The 20,371-nt window shown below is 38.3% G+C and overlaps 1 protein-coding gene across 3 annotated transcripts in view; it reads left to right on the forward strand.

Annotated features, from left to right (window-relative positions):
- The first annotated feature begins 1,791 nt into the window (after positions 1-1,791).
- LOC122059880 (U11/U12 small nuclear ribonucleoprotein 65 kDa protein) overlaps positions 1,792-20,371 on the forward strand; it is a 57,174-nt gene continuing 38,594 nt past the window's right edge. The window contains exons 1-10 of one of the 3 annotated variants that reach the window (XR_006134133.1): positions 1,792-2,442; positions 2,834-2,905; positions 3,147-3,386; positions 4,080-4,161; positions 4,246-4,437; positions 4,807-5,001; positions 5,130-5,297; positions 5,586-5,673; positions 5,961-6,019; positions 16,581-16,663. Coding sequence is in view for 2 of the 3 variants with exons in the window: in XM_042622927.1 (XP_042478861.1) it covers positions 2,249-2,442; positions 2,834-2,905; positions 3,147-3,386; positions 4,080-4,161; positions 4,246-4,437; positions 4,807-5,001; positions 5,130-5,297; positions 5,586-5,673; positions 5,961-6,019 (1,290 nt within the window). In the remaining variant the exon portion in view is untranslated. The remainder of the gene's footprint in view (positions 2,443-2,833; positions 2,906-3,146; positions 3,387-4,079; positions 4,162-4,245; positions 4,438-4,806; positions 5,002-5,129; positions 5,298-5,585; positions 5,674-5,960; positions 6,020-16,580; positions 16,664-20,371) is intronic. The other 2 variants (XM_042622927.1, XM_042622928.1) reach the window with 2 other exon arrangements.

A 20,371-nucleotide genomic window follows, 5' to 3' on the forward strand; every position in this document is an offset into this window, starting at 1 on the left:
TTTGAGAAAATTAGTCATCCATAGAGAAGTGGAACCCTAGGGGACACGTTCTAGCTTCATTTCCTATTTTCCTTTTCTTTGAATCGTTTTCAAGTTGGGGGTTTTATGATTATAAGGCTGATTATATGTGGGGGATGTTCACCCTTATTAATTAACTTAGAATTAGTGTGTTTTAGTGGGTTCGTTGAGCTAGGGTTACACAATGTATCCAAATCCCCCAAAATTCAAGTCTTGGTTAAGCTAAATTAGAGAAATTCGGTTGAGGGTTTATGTGGTGACCACCACTGGCTTATGTGGTCACACCAAGTCACCATCCTTGTATTTAATTTCATTTTCCCCAACCCAATTTTGGGTTTGAATGGTGGGGTGTAAAGGATTTGGGCAAGGCTCACAATTTCTAGGGTTTTAGTTACCTAATATGGGGTTTAAGGTGGGGATTTCCTAAAGGAAGGTTCATAGACTTAAATTGATCCACCACCTTTGCTAGGGTAAGTCTCCTATACCGAATCCCCCTACCAATTAGTAGCTTTGACAAGTGGCATGGGGAGGTGAGAATCGGTTGGGGGGTTTCCATTCGCTCAACAGAGAGTGAAAAAGGGAGGGAGAAAGAGACGCGTGTGTGTGGACTATGGAGAGGGGTAGAGAATGGTCTTATCTCAAAGGATGAAAACCTAGCTCCCTTTCCTTCATCTTCTCTTGCTTTCCTTCTCTTTCTTCTTCTTTCTCTTTCTCCTTCTCCTTGCTTTTACTTTGGTAGGTGGAGAAATGAATGGCAAATGTTTCTATTTATAGCCACTTAAGTTGCCTAAGTACTGTTTGGCAAACTAATGTGGTTTCACTCATTACCAGATTAATCCGTCATTTGACACTAACAGGGCCACCTCGGGGTGTCCCGATACATTAATCCATCACTTAGTAGGTTGTACTAACCGATGGAGGCGGTTTGAGGTGCATGGGTGTGAGGGTCCGGGCCCCATGGCCAAATAACCTGATTTTGGCTTATATACTCACCGGAGGTGTTCACCGGTGAAAGTTGAATTGGTCCATTTTTTGTGGAAATGGATCCTTAAGATGGATGGGACATTCCCAAGGTGTTTCCAATGTGTGGGCCCCACCTCCTATACATTTTACTATTAAAGCTTGAAAATTTTCTCGTGAGGGGTGAGGGCTCGAATTGACCTTTTCTTCTGTGCCCGAGCATGGATAGTATGTACAATGTCGTCGTCTTTCATTTCTCAGCAAAATACAACTGTTACCCAGTACTCATTGGTACTGATGTCCTCTAGTGCCTCATCTGTACATTTAAAATAAGAAATTTTAAGGCATAAGTATAACACTTACTTTTTATAATAAGTACATTTTTTTTTTACTGTGTTACACTTACCTCTGAAATGGTACAAATAACCGATCCAAATCGGTCAAAGATCAGGGATCGATTCAGCCAATATTGATACAATATGATCGATACGAACCGATATGATACCGATCCTTAAAACCATGGTAGCAATTCAAAAGCAAAGATTCAGTATTATAAAAATAAAATAATTCCTAGCATTTCAAATGGAACATACAATTAACATACAATTCATTAAAATAGCAGTTCCCAACGCCCAAATATCATATATTTATTTTTTTGGGATAGACTCAAAATTATTTCATTGAAAAGGCGGGCCTAATTTGATGCATTCTACGAATCCTAGGGCTTTTTGCGACGGGTCTTTAATACTTGGTTTCAGAGGTTGCCTTTTTACCAAAAAATAAAAAAGAGTTTGCCCTTGCACTTAGTTGAAGTTACGAAAAGTGCCATGAGAGCGGTGGCAAAAGTCCTAGAGGCTAGAGCAGAGCAAAGAGAGAGCCGTTTCTTGCCACTAAAATGGGAAGCTTGACCCTAAAATTTAAATCCTTCCAGCGACTGTCGGGAAAGAGCAATAGAATAAGGGAGGGGTGATGTATGCTTTGCAGTTAAAACTCGATGTGCGCGGGTTTTCCCCCAAAATCACTTTGAAAATTTGGGAGCTCCGGAAAATAGAAAGTGCCTTTGATAAGATTACAAACAGGGTTTTAGTAAGCGAATCGGAGAGATGAGTGATTAGGTTTAGGTTTTGGAAGAGAGGAGACATCAGCCGGATCGTGGATAAACTCAGGTGGTTGGTCAGCGAGTGAAAATTCTCCGGGTCAGTGGTGCAAATTGCAGATAAAGTAATAAATTAGCAGTGGCGATTGGTTGTCCTCCGTAGCAAATGCATATATGAACATGAATATGAATCCTCAGGCGCAGCATTTCGGATACAGAGGCAGCGAAGAAGGGACGCAGCAAGCGGATGAGGAGGTGGCGACCACCCTCTTAGTTCGGCATCTCCCCGAGGCCATTCCTCACGAAACACTCTCTCGCCTCTTCTCTCATTACGGTGCATCCTCTGTTCGTCCCTGCGCTGGTGGAAGGTATGTGTTCTTCCTTGTGCTGGTAGATGCCAGGTACCAATTACCTTGAGCCTGCGGCGAATTTCAACTAACTTACTAACCGAATTCATCGTTTCTCTTCAACCTTTCTGCACTGAACTCGCCGATAACTACGAAATAAAATATACCCGGCGGTTTTGAAGTGGGACAGAGAGGCAACTAATGTTGATTTATTGATTTGATTCGGTTCATTCTTTCGCTAGATTTGTGGTTATCGGCTGACACTGAGGAACAATTTTGCAACTCGTACAATTTGCGTCAGTCCCGGTTGACTAGGGCTTGAGCTGGCAGAGCCTTACTCCCTTTCTTTCTGTTCTATCACCTTTGTTTGTTTTTTGGATGATTCATCGTGGTTCTGTGTGTTACCGTGCAGATTGAGGAACTGTGCTTTTGTTGATTTCAAGGATGAAACTCTGGCTTCTCAAGCACAATCCCAACTAAACCGGTACTCATCTGCTTGATACCATGGTTTTGGTGCAACTCCCCTTTGGTTTGACAATTAGCTTACAAGGGAATTTTGCTGCTGCTTCATTTCATCTAATCCGGATTTAGACCCATCTTTCATTTTTCATTTTAACAGATTTAACATTTCTTCTGTTGTGCCAGCTCTGTCTAGGAATGCCTTAATTACCAATGTGTATTGGATATACCTGAGAATCTTTCTTACATTAGTTTGTTTGTCCCAGGTTGAGGTTTCTTGGTAAAGTATTGTCAGTGGAGAGAGCAAGTAAACAATTATTGAATACTAAGAACCAGCAAAATGAACTACAACTAAGGAAAGACTTGAATTCTCTGCCTACATCTCAGCAAAAAGATACTTCTTTACCTGGAAGTTTGACTAGAGGAGCCAATGCAGACTCATTATCTATTGGTGAACCTATTGCTAAGAGACTTGGTGTTGACTACCCATTTCCTCCCCAGCTTGAGTATGTTTTCAGAATCTTATTACCTCTTCTGTTACTTGTAGCAGTTTCACGTGTAAATGTGTAACAAAATTACTGATTTCGAATCTTTATGTTATCATCTGATGAATGAGTTCCCCACAGTTTTGTGGATTATTTTCTTATCTGCTAGTTTTATAATGGTTTATTTAGTTCACTTCTTGTCTTTCTTTGGATGTCGTTTTCTTTTTACCTAGAGATGCTTAAGTGTGAAAACTTAAAAGAGATCATTCACTGAAACACTTGATCAAGTTGGAACTTGAGCTCTTTTGCGACTTCCAATTTTGAACTCTAAAGTCCAAAATTGGACTATCTCCCAAACAATCAATTTTGGTGATATTGTTCACCTGCCAAGCCTCACTAACCTAGTTGAACCCAACTCTGTTTTTTCACTTGCTAATAAATCCACAGTGCATGAACTCAACAAAAAAACCTGCTATACACCTTCTCCCGTCTTTAAAATTACAGAAGGCAGTTAAATACGAGTAATGTGCCATCTCTAAGCAGACTAAATTGTGGTTCTCCTTGTGAAAAGTTGATTTTACAGTTCCTATATGTTATTTATCAGGGGAGAAAAATTCCATGTTGCATACTAAGAGGTTTCTATAATTCTATTTACTTTTGAATTTGTTTAATTTTTTTTTTCATATCCTGTCGAATGGCTTTCCTGTGTTGTAGGTATGCGTACCCGCCTCCTGATGGGAACATACTGACCAACATTGTGAATGCTCTCATTGCTGTTCCTCGCTTTTATACGCAGGTTCCTCCAACCTCCTCATGTGGCATGTTAGAAGAGTTCAACATTTTATCTCTTTTCTTATTGAATTCAACCTTTTCTTACTAGGTATTGCATTTGATGAACAAAATGAACATTCCAGCACCATTCCGTATGGCATTGCCCACTCCACCTCTGCCACCTTCGGTAGCTGCTGCACCGCCGCCACCACCACCACCACAGCCGCCACCGCCTGTAGTTGCAAAGCGTCATGTGGCTGATCTATCTAGTGACGAGTCAGAATTGGAGTCTTCAGAGGAGGTATTTTCTGATCTTGCCAATCTCCTGAGCACGTGTTACACATTGTTTTGGTTGTTGGATTCAGGATGGAGTACAAGGGCTTAAAAGTGGTGTATGGGACTGGTTTTGTAATCATTGTTAGAAGTTAAATGTGTTTTAATAATGTAATTCTCTCTAAAGTATGTTGGAACTTGCTGTAGATGTACATCTATGTTATATTCCATTGGAGAGAACTCAAGACATTTATAACTGAAATCCTGGAGCCTTAAAATGTGGAATACATCAGTGTCTGTACTTTACCTATTTCAATGCATTTCAGAGACATTCGTTCTGATCCCTGTGCTATAATAACTGTGGAATCGATTAATGTTGAGCATCCGATGTTTCCAGGGTGATGATGATAACAACCATTTCTCCACTGGGGATTCAAGAATTTTGAAGCATGGACGAAAGCATGCAAGGCGAGAAGTTATTGTAGGTCCAGCAATCGATAAAGAAGTGGCACATGAGGCTGTCGGATTGAAACCATCTACCTTGGTTCCGAAAGAGATCCCAACGATAAAAAAGAATAGCTCTGTACTAAAGGTTTAGCTCTTGCCATTCAAAGAGAATGTTTGAAAATGGACTTGCCATTATGATTTTTTGAGAGATCCATGTAGCCGACGCCATTCAGTTGGGAAAAGGCTAAGTTTCTGTTGTTGTTGTTGTTGCAGATCAAAATTGCCACTAAGCCTGCACATGAGCCTAAGCATGATGATGAAAACAAGGAACCAGTGGAGCAAGCCAAAGGGGATTTGGAGCATAAACCTTATGCTACGCCGGAGGAAATTGAGAGCTCTAAGTTGCCACCAGAGGAAATCTTATCACTTCCAATGTTTAAGGTATCAGAAACTGAAGTTGAGAGAGAGGGGGGGAGGGTCTTGGATTTTCTGTCATTCTAGTGGGTGGGAGAGAGTCTGTGAATTTCTTTCTAACTTCTCATGTAATTGAACTTTTATCTCATCCTTTCTAAAACCCATGTCTACTCTGACTGTGATTAGAATTAAGAATATTTTCTATACTTGTCAAAATAAAGATTAATGCATCCTTTGCAGCTGCTATTGGTAGTGTAGGATAGAGCCATGCTTTACTTCCTCTAATGCATGAATTTCTGCTTATAATTTATGTAGAACTACTCAGCTGGCAATCCTGCTACTGTTTTGTACATCAAGAACTTGGCAAAAGATTTGGTTCCTGAAGACCTCTACTTCATATTTGGTAGGTGCCTATGAAACGTGCTGCTAGCTAAACCCCTAATTAAACTTCCTCTGACCATTATGTTTCCAATGTTTTCTAAAACCAATTCAGAAATACACAGGAAAGCAACTATATTTTAAGTTGTGCAATAAAACATACTTGGTTTGTTTTTTCTATTTTGTGAACACTGAACTTGTGAGGTCTCAAGTTCAGTATTTGCCTTCTTTTATTTTCCCTCCTCTTTTGGTCCTTCAAATCTGTACAAAGTTGTTTCCGCTTCAAAATTTCATGCTCATTCTGCACTGCAGGATCACTTTTTGGTAGTGTGGAGGCAGCTAAATCTGGTCTAAATGTTAAATTAATGCAGGTTAGGCCTCTCGAATGCTGTGTCTCTATGGACTAAGCTTTTCCTTTCTTCCTCAGTGTTAATGTTTAACTTTATACTTTATTGAAAACTCACTATTTGTTGTCTGTCATTTGCTTGAGTTAATTGAATTCTAATTGTTGGAAAGAATAAGTGAGGAATTAGAAAATGGAGGAGTGAAATGCATGTAGGATGGGTTTATTTATTTGTTCAGAACAAAAAGGGCTAGAGTTTTGGGGGAACTAGTATGACTGAAATATTTCACCAAAAAAAAGAAGGTATAACTGAAATATGGGATGGAACTTGGAGCTGAAGCTACAGGAGAAAAAAAGAAATAAGAACCAAAAAATAACATTCTTCTATTAAAAAACAAGTTACCCCGAAATATTATGTAAATGGCATTGAGTGAAAGACCAAACTTACCCGTGGGAGAAATTGATAAGAACAAACTAAGTGCTGCGATGATTGGTTTCATGTTGGAGAATTATATCAATTTCATTCCCACACACTTTTCTTAAAAAATTATGCAACAAAATCCACAACTAATTGTGTTAGTGAGGATATAATCAAATAGACCATAAAGTCAATTAACCATTTTCTCTATGAAGTAGACCAGTTAGTGTCTTGGAGTTTATACTTAGATCCTCTGGTACCAGGTTCCAAATTACATTATATTTCTAAAACTTTTCATTCACTTTTTTTTTTTTTGTTGAAAGTCCCCATTATTATTTATTTATTAAATTTTTTTTTTTTGAGGAAAGAAATATGATATGTTGAAAAAGGAATATACAGAGATTTACATTTTAAGATTTCTATGCCTAGAGGCGTCTCTGATGCAGTAGCATTATCATGGCTGGACCAGCATAACCTGTGCTGGAAACTCCGACCGAGACGAACCAGATCTAAACCAGCATTTCATTCCAAAAAGGGAACATTAGGGGACTTCTTTATTTGTTTGGGTTCCTTTTGTGACCTTTATTTTATTCTATTATGGAGTTAGATACGTAGGAGAGTCGTTCAGTGTATTCCTAGTTTGAGTCAGTTCTGTTTTAGGTAGAGATTATGAGTCTTTTTTTCTCTTTTTATATGCATGTAACCTAATGTTTGAGCATGGTTGATTTCTGTTAGTGGATGTATTTGCTACTGGGTAAAGCTTGGAGGCTGCATGACTGGTTTACCCTTCCCGTTCTTGACTGATGAAAGAGGTCGAATCTTCCTTTCTTCTTTCCTAATATTCTTCTTACATTTGTTACTCTTCTTCCTTCTTTCCAAGGAACTAAATCTCAGATTTCGGACAGGTTTCGGCCTGGGCTGAACCGAGCTTTGGGCTGAAACCCACCAAAACCTGGGCAAAACCTGGTATCTTTTTCTGGGCTATTGCTAGAAATTTTGGCTGAAACCAGGTTTCGTCCCGGGGTCCACCGATATGACCAAAACTTACGAAATTTCGGCCGAGATGGCCGAGATTTAGAGCCATACTTCTTCCAACTTCTTGCCTTTCTTATTTCTCTCCATGCTGGCAGTACCCTGTTTTTTGCCGACCATACAGTCACTCATGATTGGGGATTGATCTCTCTCACCCCTTCTCCTTTCCTCCGGATATTTTGAGTGTTGCTTCATCAGCTTAGGGTAACCCAATCCCTAAGTTTTCGTTACACAATCCCTCCAATTTTGTGAGATTGAAATTGTGCAGAACTCAATAACAATATACCAGAACCAGATAAAGAAGAAAGAAGAGAGAAAAAGAGAGAGAAGTGAGAAGAGGAGACAACCAAGACATCGATAAACTTGGTAGCTGATATATATATATATATATATATGGGAAAAGGTTCTGTGAACCAACAGTGTGAAGTGTAATCTCCCATGCGTGTCCACAGTATCACCTTATACACCCCAACTGTTCAATGTGGGCACCGACTACAATTCTCTTCTCAACCGCCACAGCACCCTCTATCTACCCTGCGCAACGCTGCAAGCCTGCAACTGCTAGTGTTCAAGGAATCATTTCAATATTTGCAGCTTTGAACAAAATAATTCTTTCATCATTTTTATCTCTGCCCTTGATCGTTGATGATTTGAGATTTTCCTGAAGGGAGCGTCTCCAACCATTCTTTTTCTTTTAGCATTGGTTTGAACTTAAAACCTACTGCCATCATCGTTGAAGATTGGGGGTTTCTTCGAGGGAGCGTCACCAACCTTTCTCTTATCTCTAATATATTCTGATAATATTTTCGATTAGCATTTCACCTGTCAAGTTCATATCATATGCTGCAATCGTAATCGTTGGAAATGATTTTGAGTAATTTGATTGCTCTCTTCGTGTTTCCGCAAGAATTTTCCTAATTTTACCTTCGATTTGGTATTCCAAATGACTTGACCCAAGATTTGAGTAATTGGAATCCTCCTTTCACAAGTCAGTCTTTGAGAACATTCTAGGTGAGAATAAAATTTCGGTGGTGAGAAAACCCATATCGTTGCTGAAGTAATAGGCTAAAACGATGAATCAGATTGTGGCACTCCTCTATGCTATTCTGTAGGTAGAAAGTTAGTTCCAACCATTGACGGTTCCCACTACTGGGTGAGGAAGAGAAGGTGCAGCAATAATGTAAGACTAGATCACAAAGGACCTAATCTCAGGCAAGATCTCAAAATCTGGCTGAATAGGGGGAAATTCGAGAACTGAACCTTGGCTCGGATGGAGCTAAAACTTGTAGTAGATGAAGGTCCTAGATGGATCAACAAGTCCTCAAAAGAGCCTCAACTGATGGCTGGTTGGAAGTTTATGCTCAAGGAATGAAAAAGGAAACTTAATGGATATTCGGCAGTAGCATTAGCTACAAGCCTTGGGTGGTCTTCAAATTTGAGTCGAAGGATCCTGGTATGAATGCAGTGAAATCTTCAAAAGATGATGTCGAATGGTTCAATAATCAGGAACTTATAGCAGTAACACTGCTGTCCAGAAAATCAGGTTTCAGCAGCAGTAATAATGAAACAGCCTTGCTTCAAGCTGGTATTGGACAGATATTCAGCACTCAGAAAAAAAATAAAGAAATAAAGGGAAACATAATTGATTGAGGGTTGAGAAGGGTGGAAGAAGAATTAGGGAATGGGCATTTCACCCCTCAGGTTTAGGCATCTCACCCAACTGCATCCCATAGCACAACAACATAAGCCATCTTTTTGTTTTAACTCCAATTTGTCTTCTCATTACAATTGATGGGCTTTAAATAGCCTTACATTTCTTGGACACAAAGACATAATAAAAAGGGAAACTAATGGACTGAAATAGGACTTTCTAATTTGTGTCTAACTTGCTAGCCAAGTAAGAATAAATTAGAAACTAACAATTAAACACAAAAAGGAAACTAACCTAGATTACAAAATAAAAACTTCTTTGACTAACAAAATAGGAAATTAACTAGACTAACTTGCTCAATAAGAAAATAGAAACTAACTAAAAAAGGAAACAAATCTTCCTAAGTTACAAAGCTTGCTTGCCAAGATAAAATAAAGAAATAAAAATAGAAACTAATATCTAATATCCTAACAAGTGCTGGCAGCATCTTTCCCAAGCCAGCTGTCAATATTGGACCCCAAGGTACTGTTCACGTGAACAGTAACAGTAGGTTGGCTGATCCGATTGGAGATAATAAGGTTAGTTTGATGGATGAAACTGAACCAGATCTGAACCAGAATTGGGCCAGCATTGAACTCTCTTTTTGAGAGCTCGATCTACATCAGCAGTAGGTGTAATTCGATTCAGAATCCAATATGTCAGAATTGATCAAAATGGAAGAAGATATAATCAGGGAGGAGATATCTTGAAATCATAAACTGAATTAATTCTGATTTGAGTCAGAAAATTCCTCCAGCTTTTGAATCATTAACTGAATTGAATTTTTATCAATCCACCTGGTTTAGGATATTATTGAGTGGAAAAAATTTGTGAAATTTTTGAGAAGGATGAGGAAATGCTACCCCAGATTCAAAAGTTCAAGGAGCAAAACAGCCTCTGCAAGTTTCTTCAGTGGTGAAACCTACAATCTTGTGACCAGGGATTCTGACAGGATGGGGGTTGGGGGAGGAAGAACGGACACAGTAGGGGATGGGTTGGGGGTAGTGGCAAGAGGAAGAGGTCATAGGAGGCCAGAGGTGATGGGCAGCGGCAATGGGGTGCCTATGGTGGAGAAGTGAAAGTTGTGGAGGGTGCAGTGTGGTTGATGGATTTAACCGTTGGGATTTTTTTTTCCCCATCCGACAGTCGATATGATAGCAGCGTGGGAGATTCCATTCTGCCCCATAGGATCAGAGAACCCTTACTCTATATATATTAACCAAAATACAATCAGAATATAAAAAGGAAATACAAAACCAACAAGGAACCTACCTTCCTACATCACCTACTAACAAAATAATTTACTAAACAACCAACTCTCACAATAGGGACACTTCCCCTATTGTGTGTGATGTTCAACATTGCTAAAGTAACATTTAATGGGTCCAACAGGGGTTGAAATAACACCCCTATAAACCAAACTAGAATCATAATAACTTAACACTACCCTCAATTTGGAGCATAAAAATCATCATTCCTAGCTTGAACAACACTTCCAGAAGGCAGGACCAAAAGGGTACTTAGTAAATATATCAACCAATTGGTCACCAGATGAAACAAACGGAATAGCAATCAGCTTTTTCATAACAGCATCTCGCACAAAGTGGCAGTCAACCTCGATATGCTTGGTCCTTTCTTGAAACACGGAGTTGTTGTCAATGCAGATGGTAGCTTGATTATCACAAAACATCTTTATAGGATGAGTTAATAGATAACCCAACTCTTGAAGAAGAGATTCCAACCACATCAACCTAGTCGTAGCTCTTACTCAACCTCAGCACTAGATTGAGCCACGGTTGTTTGCTTCTTGCTACGCTATGAGACATGATTTCCACCAATAAACGAGCAATATTATGTGGTAGATCTCCTAACACCTTCAGCATTAGCCCAATCAACATAAAAAAACTCTACCAAATCAACATTCTGATGTGGACTACCTAAGGTACAACAAGTTGCCTTCCCAATGGCTTTCTTTGGTACCTGCATAAATTGGATAATAACGCAATATGGGAAATATTAGGTCTAATGATAGATAAATAAGCTTCCCAACAAGCCTCTTGTAGTGGTGGGTATCATCAAACACTTCACCATCATTTGTCCCAAATTTCTGATGTGGGTCCATGGGAGTATCTGCTGGCTTACATGCAAGCATACCACTATCTAGTAAAAGATCAAACATGTACTTCCATTGTGATAGGATGATTACTTTCTTGCGTCGACTTACTTCAATACCAAAGAAGTATTTGAGAGAACCCAAATCTTTCATCTGAAAGTGTTGATGTAAAGATGAATCTACTTTTGCGATAACTGAGGCATCATTACCTGATACATTATTATCATCTACATAAACAACTAACATCATTACCTTAGAGTCTTGGCGGCGGACAAATACTGATTGATTAGAATGGTATTATGAAAAACCATTCTTAGTAATAATGAAGTTGAATTTGTCAAACCAAGCTCTTAGTGACTGTTTCAACCCATGGCCTTATGTAGCTTATATACCCTATGTGAATTCTCCCCCTAAGCAACTAACCTGAAGGTTGCTCCTTATATACCTCCTCTCGTAGATCACCATCCAAAAATGCATTATTAATGTTAAGCTGATAGCCAGTCCAATCCAGATTCACAGCCAATGAGATAAGAATTCGGACCGAGTTGAGTTGAGTTGAGTAGTTGGTGAGAAGGTTTCAGAATAGTCCACAGCATATGTCTGAGTAAAGCCTTTCGCAATCAAACAGGCTTTACGCATTTCAACTAAACCATCTGGTTTATACTTGTGTATACCCAACGGCATCGTACAATGCAAGGCTTTAAGTATCGGTATCGATCATCGTATCGGTCGACTAAAATTAAGATACATATCGAAGGGTATCGTATCGTATCGGAGATATGCTAAAGATATGCATATAAATGGATATGAAACACCTTTTTAAAACACTTTTGCATAAAAAATTTGTTAAAAAAAATTATTGATAACATGTATTATGCACAAATACTAAATTAAGGGTATCGCACTAAGAATTCAAGGTTTATAGTTGTCCCATAAATGTAAAATCCTTGTTCCCAACCTTGATTTCCACTTTAGTTAGGGAGAAATATGGCTGGCAGCAACTTTGGAACAAAAACCCCTCAAAAAATCTTGTTTTCTGAAAAAATAGCTATCTTGGCCATTATATGACCGTAGCTCACTGTATCGGTACATACTGATACTCACCGATACGTACTGATCGATACATATCGATACTCACCAATACGTACTGATACCCATCGATACGCACCGATCGATACATACAAATGCTCACTGATACATATCGAAACATATATTTCACCTCGATTTTATATTTTCCATATAGTATCAGTACGTATCGATAGTGTATTGGTGCATATCGGTATGTATAGTAGGATATATATCGATACGAAAGGATTTTAAAAATTCCATGTATCGTATCGGTCGGCTAAATTTAAGATACGTTTCGGAGGGTATCGTATCGGTATTGGAGATACTTTAAACCATGCGTACAAGATCCTTACCGGGAGGTAACTCCACCGGGGTCCATGTATTACGAGATATTAAAGCATCCATTTCTATGTTTAGCCACTTTCCACCCAAGGTGAGACAAAGCATCTTGGCAAGTCTGAGTGATGTAGTTAGTAGATATTGAAAGAGCAAGATTATAGGAGGAAGAAGGAAAATTAGAGATGGAAACATAATTTTCAATTGGATAAGCAAGCATAGACTTTTGGGTGCAAGAATGGATACCATTAGGAAGAGCCATAGGTAAGTCAGATGGAGCATCAGTTGAAGGAACTGACGTAGTGGTGGGCAGAGTAGGAAGAGATGGCACTGTTATCTTGTATACAAAAGTACAGAAGAATATTTGCTAGTTAAGAATCCTCTTTTGATCGAAGCAATATTCTTATCTATTAGATCTTCCAATTGCAGTCAGAAAAAGAAAAGCCTGCACTGAACCTTCTGTCAAGTTTGTATCCTATGGCTATTTCTCCTGCAGGTCATGCCTTTTCAATTGCCTCGTCTTCAATCATTATTCCAGAAAAAAAATATTGCTAAAGCTATAGCTAATCTTCAATAAAAGGAAGCTATGTGTGAAGACATGAGGGTACGGAATGGTAATCTTCAAAAAGAGCAAAACCCAATGGCTGCAAATGGGTGTTCTCCGTTAAGCATCACTTTGATGGCACAATATAGTGGTATTAGGTTAGACTGGTGGCTTTAAGGAGTTGACTATTAACAGACATTTGCTCCAATTGGAAAATTTGAACACCATTAGAGTGCTCTTATCCTTAGCACTAAATCAGGTTGGGCCTTGTTAGAAGTTCTAATTTACAGGCCTCTATATCAATTGATGTGAAGGAATGGATTCCTCCGTTGGGGGTCTAGCAGATTAATCGATGCCTACTCCAGCTAGTTTAATCCACCACAATCGAAAATTAAGTGTTTTGTCACACGAAGGTTCTCTAAGGCATGAAATAGTAACCAAAAGTTTAGTTTGATAGATTTATACAAGCTACGATAAGGGATGAATACGCTAAAATCCATGATCATACCTTGTTCATCAAACATGACAAGAAAAATCATTGCTCTTATTGTGTATGTGGATGGCATCATTGTGATAGAAAATGACCAAGAAGAAGTGAAGAGACTCAAAACCTACTTAGCACAACAATTTGACCTTGGCACAGTATAATATTTTTGGAGAATTGAAGTAGCAAGATCCAATAACGGAATCCACATTTGTCAGAGGAAGTATGTGTTGGACTTTTGAAGGTGACATGAATGTTCAATTGTAAACCTACTGGCTCCCCGTCACAAGTTAGGAGAAGATTAGGGCCATTCATTGATTAATGCAGGGAGGTATCAAAAGCTGGTGAGAAAATTGATTTTTGATTTATCTTTCCCTCACATGCGGCATGCCCTGAGAGTGAATGTATGCTTAGGTGGTGTAGTAAGTTATTTGATGCATGCTCCCTGAATAGGATATATGGAACGGTGTTCCATCTCCTTAGGTTTTTGAAGGTCAATCTTCGAAAGAGGTTGTTCACTAAGGCACCGTTTGACAATGTTTCTGCCGTTTCTGTGCATAAATTTCCGTTTATGGGAAAAGAAACGGAATTTAAGGTGTTTGATAAACTCTGTTTCTGGAAACGTTTCCAGCAGGCAATGGTGTTTGATAACAGTAGTTTGTGGAAACGTTTCTCGCATGCATTGGTGTTTGCTTAAATCAATACATTCCCAAATTTGTAAATTTAATTTAAAAAAAAAGTCATAACCCTTTCTATTAACATGAGACAAGCGACCAAACCACCTACTACTCTTTTATCTTACATCATATTTTTTTAGTCAACATATTAACCTAAAAATTATTATATAGTGCTAATATTCCCAAAATGTCATCAATTTCAGCATTCTGGCCTGACCGTCTAACTACCACCTTTGTTTATGTCCAACTTATTAACTACATTCAGGATATCTGTAAATATCATTCTCTTTTCCTCAGATACTTTAATCTCGCTTTTCAATACTCTAGTCTTCTCCTCTTCACCTTTGATTGCTCTTTCTAAGTACCCCTTCACAAAATCAGAGGATGGTGCTGATAAAGATGAATGGCCTTCAATCGTCGAACTTCCAGCACAATTTGATGAACGTGCACTTGAGGAATTGTTATCACCATAAATCCATCCGAAATATTTGCAACCTCGATCTTGGGTCTGTAAGTTATTTTAAGTGAATTAGGAAAAATAATTGGCAAAATTATATAACTACACATTAAATATTGATATAAATTTATACCCCATTTGATTTTGGACAACACCAAAATCGACGATTATAGTTCGTTGAGGTCTTTGCAACGCGTACGTGTCCTTCGCCACAATCACATATTCGGAATTCATCTACCCATATGAAGAAATCATTATGTCTCGGACATTTGAAGTACGCTCTACCACTATTAGGCCCTTGTTTGGTTGTGAATTTTTCACGCAATCCATTACAACATTCGCACATGGCCCGTAAGATGTCACTGAAAGACATCTGTAGAGCACAAATTATACCAATCATATCAAACTATCATGTATGGAAAAAATCGTCTGTCTAACAACATCTAATCAAATTCAAAAACACTATATACTAGCACAACATTGATACAATTTAAGAAAATATTGTACCAGTTACATCATTCCCAAGTAAGATAAGTTCAGTAAAACCAATTACTTTACTCAATACTTTGTCAAACATATAACACATTTCTACTTTGATTGGCAAAATTTAAGATCTGCCTAATGGAATCGTAGCCATTCTCCTCGATGTAGCCAATTGATTGGCTATATTTAGGCGTACCAAAGACATTTCTCTTGCTAAGCGTCTCTGTGACGTATCAGATGTGGAAGCACGATACACCTGAGGATCGGGATTCATTTAGTCTTCTATAACTTGTTCACTTCCAAGCTCATTAAATAACTGATCTTGAATTGCTTGTTCCTTGATGTAATTGTGGATCCCATAACAAACGACTACGATTTTGGTTTGATCTTCAATATCGTATGCCTTCATCTTCCTTAAAATTTGGAATCTATTCTTAAAGACACCGAATGTTCTTTCAATAACATTCCACAATGACGAATGTCTGTGATTAAACAATTCCTTCGCTGTTCTAGGTCCAGGTCTACGCTCACCATAATCCTGTAAATGATATATTTCTCCACGGAATGGTACCAAATACCCCAGTTGATTTGCGTTACCCAAGTCAACAGCATAATACTTGCCTTGAAGTAATATGGAAACATGTACGTGATTAGATATCTATTCCATTACTTACATATTTCAAGAGACATAATTTCATAAGAAATTATTACTTGGTGGAGGATGAGGAAACCCTGGCATCGTGTGTACTAGCATCTCAGTCTGCATACAAAAAGGTGAATCGTATATTGAAGGTACATGCACACATAACATTCTGTGTGATCATACCCTTCCGATTTCGATAACGTGTTTCCTCGAACCTAGGGACGATTGCACTGATATGTGTGCCATCAATGGCACCAATGCAATCCTAGTTTTGAGGCCATACAAGTTAGTCCATTTAATTGTGTAAAGCGCATTGATATTTCAAGGAAAAACTCGAATAACTTTGTTCAATCCAGATAGTAGGTTACCTTGAAATAAGGATTGAACTTTGGATTGTTAACAATCTATGGGGGTACCACTTGAAAATTGGGTGGCTTGATTGTTTCAAAGGACAAATGAAGCATTGCTTGCAAGATCGTATGGAAGACAACACTAATCGTCTGTCCTGACCGATGGAATCTCCATTGGGTTTGTCTATTACTCAAACCTTGACCTACTATCATGAGAAATATAGCTAGTTGCTCATCTACTCGAATGAAATGAGTGTCCTCTAACCAGCCTTTATGTACCAATTTATCTCGCAGGTTGAGAAATACATGTCTTTCAACTCTAAAATCTCGGTAGCACAAGTCTGCATGTCCTGTGAGAATCTCTGCTACCATTACAGGTGCTGTGTAACTACTATCATTCAGAGGTTCTCTCACCTGATAGGTACTTAGCAGGTTTTGGAACTGGTATAATATAATCATGTCATCATCGTCACTAGATGACCCTGTGACGTAGGTATTGGGCTCATTTGACATCCCTGTAATTATCACCACATTCAGCAGGTCACTGGCATACTTGCCTATATGTAATATCCCTACCATAATGTATTCAAAAAGATTAAAAACATCCATAATAAACTTGCCTAGTAAGATCCACAACCATTAGCATACTTTACCATATGTAATATTCCTATCATCAAGTTTTTCAAACAAATTAAAAAGCATCCTCTAAAATCCTGTAAGCATCATACTCCACAACATACATAGCATTCTTGTCTATATGCTAATATAACTACCATATTGTATTAAATAGTTAACAAAAAGCATCCATCAAACATAGCAGTAATATGCGCAATTGAAAGCATCATGTCTTCCAACAAATTAAAAACATCCAACTGTCAAGCATCAATATCGAAAACCATTAAAAAGCAGAGTAGTTATCAATGTATGCAAGTAGTAAATAGTCATATAGAAAGCCCCCAAAAAAACTTGTCCTTATGTCTTTAAAAGTATCCAATAGCCAACTGATCCAAGTCATGGGAACTCCTTCAAGTGCCTTATCATCTACACCCTCCTATCCGGCCTCACTTCCACGAAAGACAAGCGCCAATCAGCATCACTTTGTATCTTCTGCTGAGCCATCACATACAACTCCGAAGGAATATCTTCTATAGTGTCCAGCAGTTTTTGACAGCTCATGATACTATGTGGTCCATCATACATAGGATCAGGAGGTCGGATTATGGCTGAAGTGGCAGAGGAGTTTCCCTTTTCCATCCTCCATTGCACAAATTCTTTGGAGTCCTGAGCGGAGTTTGTGACTGTCCTTGTTTGGCTCTTCCTCCTACGTCGTCTCTTGGGAGGAGCAGATTTGTTGGGTGAGCCACTTCAAGCATCACTATCATTAGGATCAGTCTCCTGAAAATCATCACCATCATTACCAAGGTTAGTGGACCTAGGAGTTACAACAGTAGTCTGTGAAAGCCCTCTATCCCCACAGGCACTTGAGTCGGAGAAGATCTCTAACAACTCTGGCCACCATGGAAGACCGTTTCTTCTATATTTAGCCCACTCTTTGTTTGCCTATAAACCAAAATTTGAGGAAGTAATCATCACATTTTGTTTTGGTAGTACATAATCATCCAACTATAAACCAAAGAGTTGGTCATACCTGAATAGCAGATTCCCACACAGAATCTTCAGCTATAGTAGTCCTAGCATTTGCATCCCAACCAAATCCCGTTGTTTCCAACAAACGCTTGAAGCTGTTGTACTCCCGTAATTTGTTCATCTCGTTACGAAGTTGCTTCTTCCCAAACGGTCGATTGAATTCGGTTTCTAACCCTTTTGAAATATTGTCCCATCCAATCTTTGTGAAGGTGGAGTTGGTCTTCAAACCTTTCCTTACGTTCTCAACCATGTGATTGATGAATGCTCTTAGCTCAGCTTCATTCCAGATAATAGTAGTGCTTTGGGGGGTAGGGGTTCTTGGAGATCTCATAACTTTGAACATGCATAATTGATTAAGCAAACATTTTTCAAATAAAAAATTTATTAGCAATCACATAAATGGTGCTTATGCAGAAGGAAACCTGAAAAAAGAAAAGGAATACAAGCACCACCTATTTAAATAGTATCACAGAGATAAATAGAACTTGCACTTGAGGAAAAAAAATGTAACTTCTCATCAAATTAATTGTATTGAGAAGGAATTATTTGAGGAAAAATAGAACCAGATAAAGGGTAAAATACAAACATGGATAATGTCAAATGAAATGCAAACATGACCCAAACACTCATTTCACATACACTGATCTGAAAAAAAAAAAGAATAAACAAAAAAGAAAAAATGAAAAAAGAAAAGGAAATGACCCAAATTACCACGATTTCTAACTACTTCACTGTGGTAATATTCATGGTTAAAGAAGGTAAACTAGTAGGAAATGAAAGATGGCATAAGAAGATATGTATTGGGAGGCATTTGTAGAGAAGAAATGGTTATGCAACAAGGCATCTTCAATTCTAACATATAGCTAATTGCATGAAGAAAAATATTCAGTAAGAGCAAGCACAGAGAGTATTGATTTTGCCCCAAAAAAAACATATGACAGCAAGAAAATCAGTATGAGGTTAAAAATCCCCTTACTTGAAGCAAACCACAGATTTCAGCTACCACAGTTGCGGTAATGGGACACAGAGAGGTGGAATTCTAAACCAGTGTACGACCACGATCGCAAAATTCTGCAATTTAAGGACAAACAATCACTAAAATGCAGTTTTTAAAGCAACAAATTCATATGAGGCTTGAAACAATTATATAATAGGGAAAGGAGCTGACATATGCCTGAAATACTTTGATGCTGATTACAAGGAGCTGACATTCGTAATTGCTTTACAGTTTAATTCAGTCACTGCGTTTTGTTCAGAACCTATACTCAATTGTCTATTCCATTACCATTCTGTTGAGCATTCAATCCCTTAAGAAGGGTATCTTTCTGGGAGGGATGTCAATGGTACTTGAAGCCTTCTTGGTATTCAACACAAAGCTGGATTTCCCTTTCAAACTCAGCAGTCAAAGAACAGATTCAGTGGTTCGTGTGTCCTAAAATGTCATCTTTGTACTTTAATCTACTCAAGAAGGTGTACGGCATTGTCCATTTATCCATGTTGGGGCTATGAGACAATCGAGAGAGTGAAGATACAGGGGTTTGGGCATGCTCTTTAAGGCAATATGCATGCAGTTTGGGAACTTCTAAACTACATGTCATTTAAAATTGAATGTCACGGAGTAATGTCAACCAGTTTCCTGACCAGAAGTCTTACCACAAACTAGTCCAGAGCAATATCAGGAAGTTCCATATCCGAGAACAGAATGTCATAGAATAGTAAAACAGAAATAGATGTCTCAAATTAGTTGTTCATCAGATCTTCAATTAGTTAGATACTTGAAGAAAAAAAAACCAGAAAATTTTGTGAAAACAGAGGTGCCGCAAGGTGAATATTTGACAGAAGTCTGACCTGTGAACTTGTTAAAAATAGATAGAAAGATAGAAGGGATTATAGGGAAGGAATCAACCTGTGTGGTTTTCGAATCCACCAAAATCCAGGAAGAAAATTCATTTTTCGAAGGAATCCATCTACCAAATGCATTTGAGGGAAAAGGCAAAAGGATAGGCAAAGGTCTCTGTATTGTTGGGTTTCTTTAATATACAATCTTATTCACCCCAAATAAAAAGAATCAGAAGAACTTCATAGACATTTTTGAAGATAGTGTATGAACAATTCCACACATAACAGAAGGAAACTTCTTAGACATTTAACTGAAATGGCAAAAAGGAAAATAAATAAATAAATAACAAAAAGAAGCAAAATTACAACTTCCCAATGCTGTGAAGATAACTTCTGCGGAATGGATCATGGCAGAATTGGATAAAGCCCTAAGAGATAAGCCGAATGAAACTGATTCATAGGTGAGGGTCATGAAGAATGGTAAAAATCACTTACATGCAGGTGCTCTCCTTACTATTCTTCAAGATACCCTTCCGATTCTAACAGAGTTGTTGAAGTCGATATCTAACCAGCGAACGTGTCTTACAAAACCTAGAAAT

Source organism: Macadamia integrifolia, chromosome 13 (assembly GCF_013358625.1).
Source record: "Macadamia integrifolia cultivar HAES 741 chromosome 13, SCU_Mint_v3, whole genome shotgun sequence".
Taxonomy (NCBI): Eukaryota; Viridiplantae; Streptophyta; class Magnoliopsida; order Proteales; family Proteaceae; genus Macadamia; species Macadamia integrifolia.